This window comes from Solanum stenotomum, chromosome 3 (genome assembly GCF_019186545.1).
Source record: "Solanum stenotomum isolate F172 chromosome 3, ASM1918654v1, whole genome shotgun sequence".
Lineage (NCBI taxonomy): Eukaryota > Viridiplantae > Streptophyta > Magnoliopsida > Solanales > Solanaceae > Solanum > Solanum stenotomum.
Genome location: NC_064284.1, coordinates 65,391,907 through 65,411,519, shown reverse-complemented (window position 1 = coordinate 65,411,519; position 19,613 = coordinate 65,391,907). Strand labels below are relative to the sequence as shown.

At 33.8% G+C, this 19,613-nt stretch overlaps 3 protein-coding genes across 3 annotated transcripts; 1 reads left to right on the top strand and 2 right to left on the bottom strand.

Moving 5' to 3' along the window:
* Positions 1-1,069: 1,069 nt before the first annotated feature.
* On the bottom strand, positions 1,070-2,933 carry LOC125859195 (two-pore potassium channel 3-like). The gene is made up of 2 exons (XM_049538900.1): positions 2,098-2,933; positions 1,070-1,169 (listed from the first exon to the last, which is right to left on the bottom strand). The coding sequence occupies exons 1-2, from the start codon at positions 2,931-2,933 to the stop codon at positions 1,070-1,072; spliced, it is 936 nt and encodes a 311-aa protein (XP_049394857.1).
* A 1,005-nt stretch (positions 2,934-3,938) lies between these two features.
* LOC125858122 (uncharacterized) lies at positions 3,939-9,107 on the bottom strand. The gene is made up of 4 exons (XM_049537807.1): positions 8,836-9,107; positions 6,473-7,131; positions 6,064-6,162; positions 3,939-4,290 (listed from the first exon to the last, which is right to left on the bottom strand). The coding sequence occupies exons 1-3, from the start codon at positions 8,969-8,971 to the stop codon at positions 6,070-6,072; spliced, it is 888 nt and encodes a 295-aa protein (XP_049393764.1). The 5' UTR covers positions 8,972-9,107; the 3' UTR covers positions 3,939-4,290; positions 6,064-6,069.
* Positions 9,108-11,196: 2,089 nt separating this feature from the next.
* Positions 11,197-19,307, top strand: LOC125858119 (ABC transporter B family member 9-like). The gene is made up of 12 exons (XM_049537802.1): positions 11,197-11,402; positions 12,384-12,438; positions 12,998-13,173; positions 13,509-13,730; positions 13,919-14,157; positions 14,497-15,022; positions 15,114-15,387; positions 15,840-16,518; positions 16,601-16,829; positions 17,374-17,640; positions 17,846-18,109; positions 18,582-19,307. The coding sequence occupies exons 1-12, from the start codon at positions 11,199-11,201 to the stop codon at positions 19,224-19,226; spliced, it is 3,780 nt and encodes a 1,259-aa protein (XP_049393759.1). The 5' UTR covers positions 11,197-11,198; the 3' UTR covers positions 19,227-19,307.
* The last annotated feature ends 306 nt before the right edge of the window (positions 19,308-19,613 follow it).

Below are 19,613 nucleotides of genomic sequence, written 5' to 3'. Positions count from 1 at the left end.
TGCTTAAATATTTATTTCAGTTACCATAATTAGTTCATAATATAATTCATTTGCTTTATGAGTAAAAATGAAGCAAAAAAACTTTTTTAGGTGTGCATATAAAAAAAAGTGAAAAAAGGATCACGAGTTTGTTGGCACATCCAACAACTTAATTAACAATGACTAATTAAGATTAGTAAATTATTGGTGATGAGCAAAAATGATAATCTTGATCGCAACCATAATTATGTCATATATTTTTTTTCTTATGATTAGGTAGAACGTGGGTTTAATTTATGGGTTATTAAACTTTCGAATTATTTATTGGCTTAGAATACTATTAGCTACATATATTATAGGGATTTAACATTTTCAATCTCTTAAATATCTAACAAATTTTGATTTTATTCCTTGTGATTTTTTTATTCTTTTTTGGGTGTTCGACGATAAAATTTCGAGTTCAAATTTTGAGATAAAAAAATTCTTAATAAAAAGTGATTTATTCTTTAACAAATTTTACGTAACGTGAATTCAGATTAATCGAATAAGTGATATCAAATACTGCCTAAAGAAAAAAAAACCATTTACTCCACATGTAATGTTGAGTATTAGTCAACATTTTTCACTTTTTTTATTTAAAATTACAAGTGATGCTTTAATATTTAAACAATTCAATTTTTTTTAAAAAAAAATAGATACACATAAAACACAACATCTGTCCATCATCTCATTTTTCCAACTTGACTCAGAATAACATTTTAAATTACATTGATAGATTACATTCTACCAATATCACATAAAACCTATATAACATATTTATTAAACTATATACATATTTTCTATACATGTACACCACACCCTCTCTCATGTTCAATAAAAAAAATACTCATTTTTTTTTGGATAATGTTTGATATTCATATTAGGGTTCGATTAAATCTTGATTCACACATTGCAAGATCCATTTCTGAAGGAGGTGCTTCCAACATGATTCTTTTTAATTCTCAGAAACTCAAATATGAGACTTGATTAATGCCGAAGGAATCCCAACTATTCCATCACAATTCATACTGATCAATAATAACTTTCTATATTATATTAGAAATCTCTCAAATTGTTTGTTAATCAGCAATATATCTCTTTCTGTGATCTTTCCCAATTCCTTCAATTTGTATATCATATAATCTGATTTACTGTCGAAACACATGAATATAAAACTTAATGCATAGACAAATTTAGGTTATAAAAATCCTACAAAGTACAAACAACTTTGAAAATAATGATTAATGAAAAAAAATAAAATTATTTATACCTTGAAATTATAAGTGTGTAATCAATTTCGGATTAAAGTTATTCTGACTGTCGTATCATTTTCTTGGCCAAATACTTTTCTATGTCATCTCTAATCTCTTTTAAGAATAAGATTCTCTACTCCGCCTGTTTATGAAGAACTTCGAATCTATTAGAAAATTAAGGATATATTTCAAGCTTTATCACCACAAACATACAAAACAAATTTTTGAGACTAGGAGTTTATAAATGTGGATATGAAGCTGAAAATTATGTCAATTTCAAAGAATTATTCAGAAAAACAAAATAAAATGGAGGAGGAAAGGTTAAATTTTGTTGAGCGAGTTGAATTATAATCCATTATTTAATGTATCCGATGCAATTTATTTTGTTTGTTGCATCATTTGGATTAGGACATGTTTATTAACTTGATCATTTTTAATCTGTCTAGATTTAATTCGATCCGCCTATGTTTTTTCCACCACGAAATTTGACTTCAAAAATATTAGTAAATAGAGCAAAATTCTTGCAAAGATGTGAAAATGAATATGACTAGCTTCTTCCTTTTTTCCTCACACTAGTGTTCGATATTTGTTTTAGGGCTCAACTAATTTGAGTTCATGCAGAAAAATCTTATTTATGGGATAACCCACTCCCTATCTTAATCAATGATTTCAGGTTTCAAGTTCTAACCATAGAGTTGCCTTTAGTCCTAGTATATCCTCTATAATGAGATCTTCCAATACAAATTCAGATTAGTCGAATCTTAAAACAGGTATCGAACACCAGATACAAAACCATAAAAGAGAAAAACAAAAATAAAACTTTTACCTTACAAAACCATCATGAAACTGATCAACTGTCATATCTTGTTCCATCACCCATTTGTCCACTTTCCTTTGCCTTTCATCAACTCTAACTTCAACAAACAATATAAAAACTCTAATAACAACAATTATAGAAACAACTAACCAAATTGATCCAAAAATTCTTCCAACAATTGATTCAAACACCTTTGCACCATAACCAACACTAGTAACTCCCATAAATGAAAAATAAAATGAATCAAACCATCCAATTTTCTCAACAAAATGCATTAAAAAAACTCCAATTCCAATACATACCACAAAAATACACAATGCTAGTAGCACTTTACTACTTTTTTGTGTATCGAATAGCCTTTTATGAGTATTTTTTCGTGAATCAAGAATGTAAATAACAAAATTTGTTAGTAAAATATGGTAAAATCCTAAACTAACAAGCACAAATAAGATGGAAAATAATTTTGTAAGTGTACTATTTGGTGTTATGTCACTATAACCAATTGTACACATTGTGAGTATGCAAAAATATAGAGCATCAACAATTGGATGAGTCTTTTTGGTCTTAAATTGATCCATAAAGAAAAAACATATGGATACACCGATTGTTAAATAAAGAAATAAAAGTAATATAACTTGTTTAAGAATTGTTGTATTTTTCAAAAAATGGGGTGGATTTGGAATTGGTGCTAAATGATTTTCAAGATTATTAAATGGGGTTATAGATGATGATGGGGTAGATTTGGACCTATGAAGTTTTCTCTTTGGTTCAATTAAAATTGGATTTTCAAAATTGGATTTGTGTTGGTTTAGTGATGAAGAAGGGAGAAGAGGCTCTTTTTCCATCTTGTTGCCTTGTTTTGGTTTGTTTGAATAACAAAAATCAAGTGATCTTGGCTTAGTATATAAAAATACTGACTTATAACTTGTTTGATCAAGCTATCAAAATCAATTAATTTTGATAAGTATTTTTTATAATTAAAAATATTTTCCAAAAAATAAATAAATGGGAGAGTAATTAAGGGGATGACTCACCTCCAATAAATTAAAATGTCTAGTATTGTTTAATGCATTGCTAGACGCAAGCCATGTGTACAATACAAAGATCAAGGATCTTGATTTACTTGTATTAGTTGTTTTTTTCTACTTATCTTATCATCAAGAAGACAATGTTTGAATAAGGTTAAATAAAATAAATATGATAGTGGTTGATGATAATTAGTGGATCGATGATGGTGATAATTGATAATGGAGATGGGCAGAATAATTTACAAGCGTTGTGTATCTTATAATATATCTTTAATGAATAACACAGTAAATGCCCGTGGCAATGACAATTGGTGATGACAATGCCACTAATAGTAATTGTAAGTGATAGCTAGTGATGATTAAAGATGATGGAAAAAATTAGCGATGGGGTCGAGTAGTGTAGCCATAGTAATAGATGTAAAGTGATAGTTGATGACGGTGATTGATCATGAAGGTAGTTGTGTAGTGAGGATTGATTGTAGAAGTTGACGATGGTACTTAACAATGAAGGTAATTGGTGATGTCTATCTAAAGTTGCGAACAAACAACAATAGTATAGCCAATGTAGTTCCATAAGTGAGGTATCAGAATTGGAGTATAATCACTACTCCCAAATCAAAATGGAATTGATCTATGGTCGATTTTCGTAACAAATCAAATAAAGAGGAATTTCATTTTGTACCTAGTATAAAAAAAGGAAATATATGTCTGTTAACGAAAAGGGCAGATATGTGTATGCACCACTTTTTAACGAGTGATATAACTACTCTAAATCACAAAGTTAAAGGGATATATTTGCCCCTTTAGTTCAGAAGAATGAAATATGAACTACTGAAGTAATATAGATTGGGAAGCATATGTTCAACTAAACCAAAGTTTTGTCACAAGTATAAATATGTGCTGGTTAAAACTATCAACAACCAAAAAAATTAACTTACAAGTTTCCCAGGCAACTAAAGAAACAATTCTCTCTCTCTTTTACTGGATCCATCGCGCCAATAAGCTAACGACAGCAGAAAGCACGTAAAGCAGTACCAAGAAACAACGGAGGGGTGTCGAGCTGCTTATCATAAAACAAGGATAACAGAAACATAGATTGTACAACTCAACCTTCACATGACTCTCCTCTGCATCACGAAAAACGTTTTGCTTGGAATCATAATGCATCTCAAATCTGCAGTAGGAGAGAAATGTATGAATTGACAGATATAATATGAAGAAGGTAAATTCCAATATAATATCAATTGAGTGTGGCTAAGATGAATGAGAAACAAGACGGGTTCAGTTCAGTATCCTTGAAAAAGAAACGCTAAAAAGCTACGATTCAAACAACCTCATTTATCTCCTAAATGTAGTAAATTTACGTTTCTGGAGTAGACCAAATCATCCTACATCTATGGCTCTATGTTCTGCATTTGTTTCGATAGTATAACAGACATAACGTCCCCAGCAGTCCGATACTCAGAAGTAATAACAAATAGAATGTCGATAACATGCTTTTGAAATGGAAAAAACTATGCATCCAGCGTACTCCAACTAAGATAAAATATAAGAAGTTGCAAATTAGCCATAGATGATCCAGAAGTTAGTCAAGCAGCTGATCAATATCATTCGTTTTAGCCTAAACACCCTCTAAATCGATTTGAAACGGGTGAGATCAGTTTCAATGAATAACTTACAGACAAAAGCCAAGAAAAACAATATTTTTTAGCCCCACAGAGGAAAAAAAGAAGAAGGCTGAGACAGAATTATCAGAACCAAAGAGCTAAAAGATGAGGCTGCAAATTAAGTCTAATGTGCTCTTTCCGTCAACTGCCAAATCCTCAACACAACAAGAAGATCGTAAATTAGTGACAAAGATGAAGTTGAAAACTCATCTTGTTGTTCTAAACAATGATCATAAGCACCATTGCCCTCGAAGAACAGGATGAAAAGCGTTCAAGAAACGTCAGCAGTAATTATTTGTATCAGTTTCCTTCCCAAGTAAGACATAAAAGCCGTACTCACCAAGCATTCTACGTACAAGCTTATATTGCATCGACTTTATCATTTCATATTTCGTCATCATGACATGATGTTCCATTCTGATTAGTTGCTTAGTTTACTTAAACTGCTAATCAGGATCCATCTGAAAGTAGACGTCAAATGATTGGCTTATGATAACTTATATCTTATTACAAATCAAACCCCACGACTCCACCTTATGTACAGAGGCGTAGGTAGAAGACCATATATGAGTTCGGTTGAACCCAGTAGCTTTTGCTCAAACAGTGTATTTGTGTTAAGAAATTCATTAAATTTAGAACCCAGTTATTAGCACTTAAGTCTTCGTTGTAAAATCCAGAACCCATAAAGTTGAAGTCCTGACTCTACCCTCTACTTACATATGAGCTCTTCTATGGGTGGCATGGCGAAAAGAAGTTTCTAAATAGAACAACACTGATGCTCCAGAGAAAGCAATCCTATGTCGTTAAACAGCAGGAGTCACCTATCTTTCCTGTTTAGGGAGAATTAACGGACACTGTGTATAGTTGCAAACAATCTTCACTTAAAAGGTTGCGGATATGACATGATTGTATTATAGAACCGCCATCAATTGGGTGCATTTCAATCAGACATAACCATGAGCTCCAAGAAAGTGCAGAACTAACAAATCATTGAGTTTAGAGAAGTATGCAGAGTTTTCACGAGAACGTGGATAGAAAGCAGCAGTCAAACTACAAGGTACCATTCAATTAATGCCAAAAGCCAATAGCACAATTTTCAGATTACGAAGCAGTTAATATTACAACATCAAAGATCAAATTCACAAGGAACACGAAAAGGTCGCTAGTAGCTAGATCATTTAACTGATATGAGCTCTACATTCTTGTTCATATATACCTTCGCTATGTAAAAACCGTTGTGCCAAAAGACCAAATTTTTTTTGAAAGAATGGATTTCCAACCTGAAGTTATTTATTCGATCCTGCAAGCACCTCAAACAAGCCACAGCAACTCTTCCAGGAAGTTGTTTGCACTGGTCGTGGATCCAAAGCTACTAGTGGCTGCATATTTACAAAAAGGAAAAGTTGACATGATGGTTATGATCGATTCGAAAGAAAGGAAGGAATAGTCTGTATTTCCCCCTTGGGGATTTCGGGAAAATATCATCCCATATGAAGGAAATCCAAAAGTAATTCGCATTTTTGGTGCTATCTCATGGGAATTTAGAGAATAAATTTTACTAAAATAGTTTCGTAGCTTCTGAGGTATTATAAAATGAAATTTTGATCTAGTAGAAAGAATAAACTTCCAGGTGTGTAGAGAATTATCATGACACCGTATTAATAAAAAGCTAGAGAAGAAGTGGTAAACCTGATGCTCATGGGGAGAACTTTCCATGTTGTTTGCACGAACACCAGCATCAACTGCAGGCACATCGTACAGAATTTCTAGTTTATCGTCATCTTTTACAGCCTTGGAGGGCTTTGCATTTGAAGTTGCTACAGCTTCATAGTCCCTTTTCTCTAATCCTGTATCCACAACAACGTCTGACGTTCTGGTTTTCTCATCGATAACACCCAATTCTCTCTTCTCATTTTCCTTCTCCGATGATCCAAAGGCCACATTATCAATATCTGAAGCGCTTGTGGCCACCTGAACTATGTCGTCTGACATAGCAGGTTTGCTGCTGCTACTTGACCTCCTTCGTAAGCCTCCTTCATGAGGGAATCTCACGGGTTCAACACTCTCAATATCAATGTTATTTCTCATAGATTCACCCTCAAGCTTCAATTCTCTTTCGACCTGAACGATACCTGATCCCTCTACCATTGCTACTTTATTCACTTCATTACTTCCTTTTTCCAATGCATTTGATTTGTTATTATCAATCGACGACTCACTATGTGGAATTTCCAATTGCTTCTCCCTAGTTCCCTCTTTATCATTGAACTGGTGATCTTGAGAAGCTGAGTAACTAACATCCCTGCCATCAGTCTCTTTTTTACCACCATGTTTCAAATCCTCCTTACCTGTCATAGATTTGTTCAAACCCAATGATTCAACACAGAAGTATTTTAGCAAATTAGCAATCACCCGTCAAGTGATGCAATCCAAAATAACAGAATGATTCGATGATCTAATCAAATAATAGTACTACGGTTCGAGAGGAAGTAACACTATCTACTCGGACACATCTGTTGAAAAGCGGACAACAATGAAAGTAGCCTGAACGTAGTTATTAACTAATTATTACATCAAAAGCACAAAGCACACATCATACACAAATAAACATAAAACAACCCATGTATTATAAAGACTGATAACTTACAACAACTATTGAGAGACATGAAGGTAAAAAAGACACAACGTAAGCAAGAATGCAGAACAAGGGAAAATAAGCGAAATCCACTACTCACAATTTAATAGTCGCGGAGCTAGGAATCTTAACAAGAGGATTCATAGAAATACAAAAAGAAAATTGCTTTTACCTTAACATACATAGTGTAATTTCCAGAAGAAGGGATTCAACCAGAAGCGAATGGTGCACTACTAAAGAAAGGAGAATAAAATGCATCAAGCGGGAATTGATTCTTGTACCGTTAGGTAAATAACTTAGATTTCAACCAAGTGCATCACTAAGCCTTTTTGTAGTATGGATGCCAGAAGATAATACTAGATAAGTTCTAGAAAATATATACTTACACCTAGTTTTACGAAAAGACCACGGGGTCACGTGCACCATAAACTACCTAGTAAACTCGCCCCTGGACTCGACTGAACCCCTTCCTTACCTTTAGCTATGTCATTTCTCAAAACATGTCCTCTTTTCGGTTTAACCATTAGGTACTCTTTGGGACTGAGGCGTTATTGTTGTAACCATTAGCTCACACCTCAACTTATCCGAATTCGCACCACCTAGGACCCACTAAAGGAGGCCTCATACCTTTTCTTACAACTTGCACGACTACGATATTTTAATCCACATTTTTTTATCACCAAAAGAACATTTTTTCCAGATAACTGTAGTGTTGGGGCCAGTTTGCGTTCATTTCCAAAAGAGCACTAATGATAAATTTTCTAAGAAAAGTCTATTCTTTTCACGGAAAACATTTTCCTTCATGTCAAACGCACAATACGCAATATTACCTCTACAATACTACACTACTACTCCATCCGTCAGTCCAAATTTATAAACATGTGTTCATCATCACTAAAAAAATGCACTAAACTCACCCTATACATGTTCATCAACGCTAAAATGAAAAGTTTAAAGTTGAATTATTTCTAAATAACAAAAAAAGGACTGCCACACATAAAAAAAGGCAGCCCAATGCACTAACCTCACCCTATACGTGGGATCCGGGGGCGGCGGGGATCGAACCACAAGAATCTATTATACAGAGTCTTAAACCTACATTTTTTATGCCATACACAAGTGTGTTCATTAACACTAAAATAAAACTTTTGAAGTTAAATTGTTTCTGAATAACAAAAAAGTATTGACACATAAAAAAGACAACCCTGCCCATTACACTAAGCTCGCGATATGCACAGAGTTCAAAAAAGATTACACCACAAGAGTCTACTATACCCAAAAAAAAATAAAAAAAATTGATGTCATATACACATTTATCATTAGGGCTAAAATTGAAAAAAAAGTTAAAAGTATGTCACATAAATCGAAACAACAGAATAAATAAATAAATGAACAGACTTAATGAAAAGTACCATACCATGAGACTGAGAATTAACAGCAATAGCAAAGCTTGATACTTGTGGAACATTATTATTATTATTGTCATTATTATTATTTGCTCCGAATTTCTTTTTTTTCTTGGAAGATTTTCTCTTTTTGGAACCTGATGGCATAATTTTATATGTATACAAATAGATCTTTCTCAATTGAAAAAAAAATAAAAATAAAAAACTGTTTGTTTCTCTCTTTTAATCTTTGTTGTGTGAAGCTATTGGCTATGGAGGATTTTGGGTAAATTGGAGAAAAGTAGTAACAGATTTTGTAGGGAAACGAAGGCGTTATTATTTTTTGTTTTTATTTATATTTCAAACCTATTTTGGCCATTAAATATTATTTATTTTTTCTCGGAATAATTATTTTACTTTTTACTTTATTTATAAATGGAAAAAGGCTCAAATATGTTGTTCAACTTTGAGAAAATGTTCATCTATGTCATCCGTTAAAAGTTTGGCTCATTTATATCATTTCCGTTTGAGAAAAGATTTATCCATGTCATTATTATTAACTAAAAAAAGTTTCGATATTGCAAAATCATTTTTCACACGTGATCAATTATGATTCGGCCATGTTATTAATTAAATTATTTTTAAAAAAGAAAAGGGAAAATGCATAAGTACCCCCAACTTATGCCTGACATCCCAAAGACATACTTACACTATACTAAAGTCCTATTACCCCCAAACTTATTTTATAAATAATTTTCTACCCCTTTTCGGCCTACGTGACACTATCTTCTGAGGCCAACACGTGTTGACCATTTTTTCAAGTTATCTGGGTGATAGTGCCACATAGGCCGAAAAGGAATAGAAAATTATTTATAAAATAAGTTCGGGAAAGTAATAGGACCTTAATATAGTATAAGTGTGTTTCTGGGATTTCGAGCATAGGTTGATGGTACTTATGCATTCTCCCAAAAGAAAAAGACTCATATAGCCATTAATAGGTTTGGTAAAATTTGTAAAAAGGAGTAAATTCATCCTACTATATAAATCCCAAACCTATAATATAGCCTTTAATAGGTTTGGTAAAATTTGTTACCTATATAATAATATTCACTCTTCTAAAATAAAAAATAACAAAGATTTATAGATAGTGGTCCAAAGAATTGCTAACCATTAAACTAGACAAAAACACATTATTATTATTATTATTATTGTTTAACAAGAAGTACAAAATTCAAATGGATTTAATTTTTTGTACTGACAATTTAAAAAATATTTACATGATCAAGTTATTAATTAATTAATTAATTACATTTAATTTTGAATAACCAATATATAAGAATCGATAACTTGATAAAAATACTACCTAATTATCATGTTATAAGAGTTAATTTACGATACTAATTCGGGTACATAACTTATATATATATATATAAAAGTTATGTACACGAATTAGTATCGTAAATTAAGTATATCCACCCTTTAATATTGAATATAGTTTTAGAAGAATAGCCCACAAAAGCTTTAATTATTTGAAATCAATAACATTTCTAGAAGGAGCTAAAGTTACAAATTGTGTTTTTAATTAATGTAAATAAAGTAGACAATGTGTTATAACATGCCTTAAATTACATTTTACACTTAATAATAAGAGTTAATGGTAAAAAAACACATTCGAGTTATTATTTTGTGAGTTTCAAATATTTAACTATCAGTTGTTTTTTTAATTTTTTATATCTAAATTATCACCATCTATGTAACTCGAAGCTAATACTATGTCAGTTATTCTCCTTTTCTATTTGGACTATCACCATCTACTCAATTAGGTGTATTTTAATACATACATACATATATATATATATATAGATAGATAGATAGAGAGAGAGAGAGAGAGAATTTAGGTAGAGAAATGGAGCATATGATAATTAAGATGTGAAACTCATGAAAAAGTAATAATCTAATATATATTTTTATGATAATGGGTTTTATATGTGGCGAATTTAAATTAATCGAGGGCCAACATAAATATCGAACACTAGATAAAAAAAATTCTATCAATCATACCAACAAGGGTTATGGTGGAATGTATAAGATTCTTCGATCTCCTCTTAATAAAAAATCTCAAATTCGAGTTCCGAATATGAAAAAATCCTATTAGGAGGTGATTTTCCTTTAAATGAACCTTATACGGTGTGAACTCAGATTAATCAGGCCCCTATACGAATATTTTATTTGAAAAAAATTAATCCATATTGACCATACTAGCTACTAGCTAGGTGCTTAAATTGACATGTAAGAATAATAAATTATTTATTTTCCTTTTTATCTCCAGAAGTTTTCCCAAAACATTTATATAACTTTCTTCTATCCATTTCATTTCATCAAGAAAAAAATAAAAATGGCAAGAGGAGGAGATGAGAAAGTTCCATTTTATAAGCTTTTTGCATTTGCAGATAGAAATGATATAATTTTAATGTTGTTGGGAATATTAGGTGCTATTGCTTCTGGGGTTTCAAAGCCATTGATGTCACTTATTTTTGGTGATCTTGTTGATTCTTATGGAACTTCTAATCAATCCAACATTCGTGATAAAGTTTCTGGGGTATAGTTCATCTTCCGACTTTTCAAAAATGTTGACATGTGCAGTGTGTGTGGGGTTCTCTAAAGATGGTTGTACATCTTTGGAGGGTTCGACACGAGTGTGCCATCATATTTGAAGAGTCTGAGCAATATAGTTGCTAGCTACGTACTATTTTTTTTTTGGGTATAATTCATCTTTCCTATGTTGCTTGGAGGACTTTTCAAAAATATTGACAAGTACATGTGGGGTCCTCTAAAGATGGTGGTGCATCGTTGGAGGGTTCGACATGCAGTATGACCTCATATTTGAAGAGTTCGAGCAATATAGTTACTAACTATTTTTTTTTTTGGGTTTAATTCAACTTCCCTACTTCATATGTACATAGGATTGTTAGGCTTATGTTGTTTAGACTCTTCAAAAATGTCTAACATAGGTGCGTATCGGATCCTTAAAAAGAAGAGTATTTTTAAAGAATATGACACAAATCTAACATCATATTTGGAGAGTCCGTGCAATATATAGTTGCTAGCTATTAGGGATTCACGTGGTGTTAGCTAGAGCTCCTTAGAGTTTATACATTTGAGACTTGTAGTTAAGGATGGAGGGGCGACTATTCCTACTAAAAAAACATTAATTTATGACCCGAGACCTCTAGTTGATGGTCGAGAGCAGAGGATTTCTACTGCTAAAGAACATGAAATTACAATTTATAAAGGAATTTCTTCCATATTCGAACTCGAAACTTTTAGCTAAGGGTGGAGGGCATACAAAACTACTACTACTAAAAAATGCAAATTTTTAATGGAAATTCCATCAAAAAAATTTGACGGACTTTTCATAAAAATTCTTGTATTTTTGGATGATAATATCAATTCAAAAATAGGATTGAAATTATTTTAGAATTATTGAATAATTTTTTTATTTCTACTATAAAATTGAATTACTTATCTTAAATTTTGAGAAAATGAACTAAATTAAATTATCTACTTAATATGCATGCAGATATCCCTCAAATTCGTCTACTTGGGCATTGGTTCAGGCATAGCTTCAGTATTGCGTAAGTTTATATTACGCTACGATCTAAAATTTTGTAAGTTATTATAAATGTTAGATGATAGTCTAATATTTTGTCGGTAAGGTTGCACAAATAGATAAAGGATAATGTCCACAAATTGTATGATGAAAGTCCTAAAAGAGTCTAACTATTTTATGCATTGATTCCTTAAAAAATGCATGACTTTTGGAGGATTTGACATGCACTCGACGATATTTTTTGAAGTATTTGAGCAACATCGCTTTAAGTACTATTTGAGTTTTTTTCCCTCCTATTGAAGCTGAGGCGGCTCAAGAATTTAAGTTTTATGTGTTCAACCTTTTAAGTTTTTCTTTTTTGGCATCGACCCCATTACATTTTTAAAGTTTTATGTTCATATCTACTATTTGTTGTAGTTTGTATGGATTTTCACATATAAACTTATGATTTGCATTGAAAGTACTGGGTTCAGATGAATCTGAATCTGATACTGATACTCTGCATCCGCCTTGGGACCTGAAGTCAATTAGTATACATGACATGTTTTATGTTTAACTCTTGATTGTCCATTTAATCATTTCAGAGGTAGCATGTTGGGTAATTACTGGAGAAAGGCAAGCGACTCGAATAAAATGCTTATACTTGAAAACAATCTTAAGACAAGATATCGAATTTTTCGATACTCAATCAGCAACAGGGGAGGTTATAGAAAGAATGTCGGGCGATACTATTCTACTTCAAGAAGCCATGGGTGAGAAGGTTAGTTCTAACTCCCTTCTAATTATAATTGTAGTAGTACTACATTCGTCTCGTACTCCTTCTGTCCCATTTTATATGGCACTAGATAGTCTTGCACCACCACTGTATTCAATAAACACAAACCATATCAACAATGACACCTTAATTTTGACTTAGTTGAAGTTAGTTATATAGATCGTCCCCATCCATGTTTCGCCATAAATTGATTGATACAGCAACCATCTAGCTAGATTTGAGACTAACAATAAGCACATGCTCATACGTTTGTAGTTACTCGTGTGTTTTTGTACATTTTATTTGTAAAGATGTTGTTTCTTATAGCTTGAATGTGTTAGGTTGGGAATTTTATCATGCACATGTCAACTTTCATTGGAGGATTTGTAGTTGCATTTATCAAAGAGTGGCACCTCACGCTGGTTTTACTCACAACCATTCCTGCAATCGCCATTAGCTATGTTTGTGCAGCGTTGGTCTTGTCCAAAATTTCAGGGAGCGGACAAGCTGCTTATGCAGATGCAGGAAAGATAGTTGAACAAACAGTGGGAGGAATTCGAACGGTAAATTTCCTTCTTTTAGTAAATTTTATGCAAAATATATTTTGGTGAATTGTACTTTGGTCTCTCAATTGCAGAATAATCTTCATCTTTGTTCATATTATAAGACGAAAAAACAGTTAACTTCAAATGTATTGATTAATGTGCTTATGATCCGTCGTTTTATTTAAGTATATTCTTCCTTTCCCTAGGTTGTTTCTTTCACAGGAGAGAATTTGTCAATTATAGATTATAACAGTAAGCTGGAAAATGCTTATAAACCTACTGTCAACCAAGCGCTGGCTTCAGGAATCGGACTTGGCACGACACTAATGGTTAGCTTATTTAGTTATGGACTTGCCATATGGTATGGAGCCAAATTGATCATAGATAAAAATTACAGCGGTGGTGACATTGTAACTGTAATTTTCTCGGCTATGCTAGGTGGAAGGTAAGAATAAAATAATCGGTTTATGTTCATGTGATATAATCCATCCCTTTCAATTCAAGTGTCATACTTTAATTTCCTTAACAGTATGTTGAAGAAAGGATGAATCTTTCTATATTTGGTAACTCTCTAATCCAACATTTTACATGGTTTGTTTAAGATCAGAAGATTCAAAGGTCACTTTGATACATTACACGCATCTTTAGCTTAAGACCACAACACAAAAGTCTCCCTTGTGTTCTTAAACTCCGTGCCCAGTCAAACTAAGACACTTGAATTGAAACGGATGGAGTACTTATATTTATTAGTCATTGTATTACAATGAACCTTTCTATGTTTCAGCTCACTAGGTCAAGCATCTCCGAGTTTGAGTGCATTTTCAGCGGGGCAGGCTGCAGCATACAAGATATACGAGACTATTAAACGTATGCCAAAAATCGATCCATATGATCCTAGTGGGATTCAATTGGAAGATATTAAAGGGGAAATTGAGCTTAAAGATGTGTACTTTAAGTATCCAGCAAGACCAGACATGCAAATATTTTCCGGATTCTCGTTATATATTCCGAGTGGTAAAACAGCAGCCTTAGTTGGGCAAAGTGGAAGCGGAAAATCAACTGTTATTAGTCTGCTAGAGAGATTCTATGACCCCGAAGCTGGTGAAATACTTATAGACGGAGTTGATATTAAGAAATTTCAACTCAAGTGGTTGAGACAGCAAATGGGGCTAGTAAGTCAAGAGCCCGTGCTATTTGCAACTACTATTCGGGAAAATATAATGTATGGGAAAGAAAATGCCAGTGAGGAGGAGATCCGGAATGCAATCAAGCTCGCTAACGCAGCTAAATTCATCGACATGCTTCCGAAGGTTGAAGCAACATTTTTTAGTATTTATCAAAACTTGAACACCATTTTTGTTTCTTAGGTTCTAAACTAACATTGTGAGTACATTTTTGCAGGGTCTGGACACAATGGTTGGTGGGCACGGTACTCAGATATCTGGTGGACAAAAGCAAAGAATCGCCATTGCGAGGGCCATTTTGAAAGATCCAAGAATTCTTCTACTTGACGAAGCGACTAGTGCATTGGATGTGGAATCAGAACGCATTGTACAAGATGCTCTAAGTAATATCATGATAAACCGGACGACTGTGGTTGTTGCCCATCGCCTGACAACCATTAGAAATGCTGATCTCATTGCAGTAGTGAATCTTGGGAAATTGGTTGAACAAGGTATTACATGTATTACTCTCTTCGTTCTAAAACTATTGTCAGACTAATGAATATAGGTACTACTTTAAATGCTCTCAGTTTGGTTTCCGGATGACAAGTGTTATATCCAAATAGAATGGTTCCGAACTTCTCCCAGAATAGTTTCCTTTATGAAATAAGTGCTCCCACTATGCAGGGGAGCAAGTATAGAAGTTACTGGTCAGGTAGCATCCAGTAACTTTGGCTTCAAACTCTGTATTTGTGTTAAAAAATTCATTTAATATGTACGAATAATCTTTTCAGAACCCAATAAGTAAAAAGAATTGTGGTTCAGAACCCATAAACTAAAAATCATGGCTCCGCCTCTGCTGCTATGTGCGGGATACTTAGAAAGGCCGGATTAAAGCAGGTCTTATGTAGTTTGGCTTACTTCATCACATCTTGATATAACTACCCTTTAATATGACTTTCAGGAACCCATGATGAGTTGATCAAAGATCCTGATGGAGCATATTCTCAACTTGTCCAAATGCAGCAAAAGAATAAACATGTCGAAAACACCAAGGGAAAAGAAATTGAGGAGTCAAATGCACAAAAACGTTTGAGTTGTTCAAAAAACCCTTCTGGTAGGAGCCGGAGATTCTCTATTTCTAGTAGGAAATCTGCGAGCAAAGGAGCGAGCAGTAGATTTTCTCTTGCGTATGACTTGGGAGTTACTGCTGCTGTTGATTTCCATGAGAGTATCCGAAGGGATGATGGAGCTGAAAGCAGTGAGTATATTGTTGATAGTAACAGAAATGTGTCCACTCGAAAGTTAATGTCACTTGCATACCTAAATAAGCCTGAGGTACCCATAATGCTTGTGGGAACCGTTGCTGCTTCCATTAATGGTGCGGCTTACCCTGTATTCGGTCTTCTGATATCAACGGCTATCAAAATCTTTTATGAATCACATCATGAGCTTCGAAAGGATTCTCGATTTTGGGCCCTGATGTTTGTGGTTATTGGAGTTGTTATCATGATTGTTGCCCCTTTGCAAAATTATGCATTTGGAATTGCTGGTGCAAAACTGATCCAACGGATACGTTCCATGACGTTTGCTAAGTTGGTATACCAAGAGATCAGTTGGTTCGACGACCCTGCAAACTCATGGTAAATTTCACTAGTCCGTAAATGTCTTAATTTTTTTTCTTAACTTGCCAAATTTCTTGACTCTGAATTTTATTGAATACAGTGGTGCTATAGGTGCAAGACTATCTAGTGATGCTTCGACTATCCGGAATTTGGTGGGAGATGCATTAGCAACGATAGTCCAAAACATTTCCACTGTTGCAACTGGTATGGTGATAGCTCTTATCGCTAATTGGATTCTCGCACTTATAATGCTGGCGATAATGCCTCTTATAGCTTTGCAAGGAATCATACAAATCAAACTTTTGCAGGAGTCAAATGCTGAAGCCAAGGTAATATATCCCTTAATAAACTTACCTTTTTCTCAATTACACTTTGTATACACTAAAACCGTAAACAAGTTTTGCGCTATTAGTGTAATAATTAGAACAAATCTCTCATGCTTAAGACATGAGAATCGGAAGGCGTACCCCTTAAGTACTTTTTCTTAGCTTTGAATCAATAAGTTCATAATCTAGGGTTCAATTAGTGCCAACTTCAGCAGGTAGAAAGACTGTCCCCTCTGCTCTTCCAGGAAAATTGACTTCCTCATTTAGACTTATGAAACTAAGAGGACGGACAAGGTATGATCGCTCTCCCATTGAACAAAGGGGATCCGTAGGGCAGGGCTCACTCACATACTATCCAGGTGACACGGAATTACAGTGCTAGTTCTGTTTCCCGATGTACCAAGTTGTCAGCCTTATTAGATAACTAGTTTCAATTGTTATATATAGTTATCAGTAGCTATCTTTATGTGACCTGATTGTGTTTAAAAGTTAAATTTTAACAAGCACATTTGATCAGTGAATCCGAATGTGTTGTGCTATTTGGCAGGTAGCGAATGAAGAAGCAAGTCAAGTTGCCAATGATGCTATTGGGAGCATAAGAACTGTCGCATCATTTTGTGCCGAAGAGAAAGTGATGGAAATGTATCAAAGGAAATCGGAAGCTCCTTTGAAACGAGGAGCGAAAAATGGACTTGTTGGTGGAGTTGGTTTAGGCTTCAGTAGTTTCGTGCTGTTCTCCCTTTACGCATTGACATTCTACCTCGGAGCCATTCTCGTAAAGCATGACAAAGCAAAATTTTCTGAAGTTTTTAAGGTGAATATCTGTACTTTTTGGCTTTAACATACATAACACTAGTTGTATAAGTAATTTTTACATAAGCAGTATATTCAAAACTGTTGTAACCTGTCTTATTTTCCAGGTTACTAATATATCTCACTATTTATGAACGATTATTCTTTTACGTTGTTTGTGTATAGAAGATCAACTCATAAGCTATTTAAACAACTTAATTTTGCAGGTCTTTTTTGCTCTATCGATGGCATCGATTGGGCTTAGTGCTCTTGGCAACCTTCCCTCTGATCTGAGTAAGAGTAAAGGAGCTGCTGCATCAATATTCGAGATACTCGACAGCAAACCGAGAATTGATTCAAGTAGCGGCGAAGGACTCATGTTAGATGTTATCGAAGGCAATATTGAACTCCAGCATATTAGCTTTAAGTACCCCACAAGACCAGACATGCAAATCTTCAGAGATTTGAGCTTGAGCATTCCTTCAGGAAAGGTATTTATCCTATTTCAATTCTTTTCTTTTTTATAACCGTGGTGTCCAAGCCCGCTTGTACGCACCTCGACTAACTCCGGGGTACCTACTACCTCCCACAAGCCCGCTTACACATACCTCGACATATATACACATTGATTTTACATTATGTCGGTGAATTTTCACTCTAACTAGTAGTTTAATCCCCATCCTTAGTGAGCATGTTACCCAGTGGCACCGGAGCTACATAGACCAAAGTGTGATCAGTTGAACATCCTTCACCGGAAGATTCTATACTTTGTATAGAGAAAATTATATTGTATATATAGATCAAAACTACTTTCTATACAATCATATTAAATCTTGAACACCCTTGATAAAATTTCTGGTTTTGCCACTGGACTTTCTTACCAATTAATGCTTATCATAGAGATTTATTACACCTCCGGTGCATAGAACATAAACTCGACAAGAATGTTATAATTTCTTGCAGACAGTTGCCCTCGTTGGAGAAAGTGGTTCAGGGAAGTCAACAGTGATAAGCCTTATCGAACGATTTTATGATCCTGATCAAGGTTGCATATATCTCGATGGAGTCGAACTCAGGAAGTTGAATCTAAGATGGTTGAGACAACAAATGGGATTGGTAGGTCAAGAACCAATACTATTCAATGAAACAATTAGTTCAAATATTGCTTATGGTAGACAAGGAGAAGTAACAGAGGAGGAGATTATTTCAGTAGCAAAGGCATCAAATGCACATAACTTCATATCTTCATTGCCTAATGGTTACAAAACAACAGTTGGTGAAAGAGGGGTTCAACTATCTGGTGGACAAAAGCAAAGGATCGCGATCGCGAGGGCCATACTGAAGGATCCAAAGATACTTTTGCTCGATGAGGCAACTAGCGCGCTTGATACAGAGTCTGAACGTATCGTTCAAGAAGCATTGGATCGCGTCATGGTGAACAGGACAACCGTGGTAGTCGCGCATCGACTGACCACGATTAAAAATGCAGATGTTATTGCAGTAGTTAGGAATAGTGTTGTTGCTGAGAAAGGAACACATGATGTGCTCATGAATAAAACTCAAGGGGTATATGCTTCTTTGGTTGCACTTCAAACAGGAGCAACTTAAGTTTGATAGAAGTTTTTTTTGTATTTTTTTTGGTTAATTACTATCCTAAAGTTTTGTAATATTGAAATGTTTGCATTATTCTCTTCTCATCTCTCATCTGTCCTAGTCTCGGTGAACAAAGTAACATGATACCTATTTCTAATGAGAGGTGGTAGATATCCTTTAAAATTAGTTGAGATGTGTGAAAACTGATTCGAACGCCACTGTCATAAATAACTAAAATATTTGTAACACATGAAATTTCATTTGAAAAGAAATATATTATTATTTATTTTTTTATAAATTACCTTTTTTTACTTAAAATAAAAGAAGTTCAAACTATATGATTAACCCTACATAATCAAACACAAAAACTAAAAATTTGTAATTACATTATGACAAACAAAC

Coding starts and splice junctions, on each gene's coding strand:
- LOC125859195 (XM_049538900.1), bottom strand. CDS start 2,933: ATGGAAAAAGAGCCTCTTCTCCCTTCTTCATCACTAAACCAACACAAA. Junction 1,170..2,097: donor TTTCATGATGGTTTTGTAAG/GTAAAAGTTTTA, acceptor GTGTTTCGACAG/TAAATCAGATTATATGATAT.
- LOC125858122 (XM_049537807.1), bottom strand. CDS start 8,971: ATGCCATCAGGTTCCAAAAAGAGAAAATCTTCCAAGAAAAAAAAGAAA. Junction 7,132..8,835: donor TGTTAATTCTCAGTCTCATG/GTATGGTACTTT, acceptor AATCTATGACAG/GTAAGGAGGATTTGAAACAT. Junction 6,163..6,472: donor GTTCTCCCCATGAGCATCAG/GTTTACCACTTC, acceptor GTAAATATGCAG/CCACTAGTAGCTTTGGATCC.
- LOC125858119 (XM_049537802.1), top strand. CDS start 11,199: ATGGCAAGAGGAGGAGATGAGAAAGTTCCATTTTATAAGCTTTTTGCA. Junction 15,388..15,839: donor TGGGAAATTGGTTGAACAAG/GTATTACATGTA, acceptor TATGACTTTCAG/GAACCCATGATGAGTTGATC. Junction 16,830..17,373: donor AGTCAAATGCTGAAGCCAAG/GTAATATATCCC, acceptor GCTATTTGGCAG/GTAGCGAATGAAGAAGCAAG.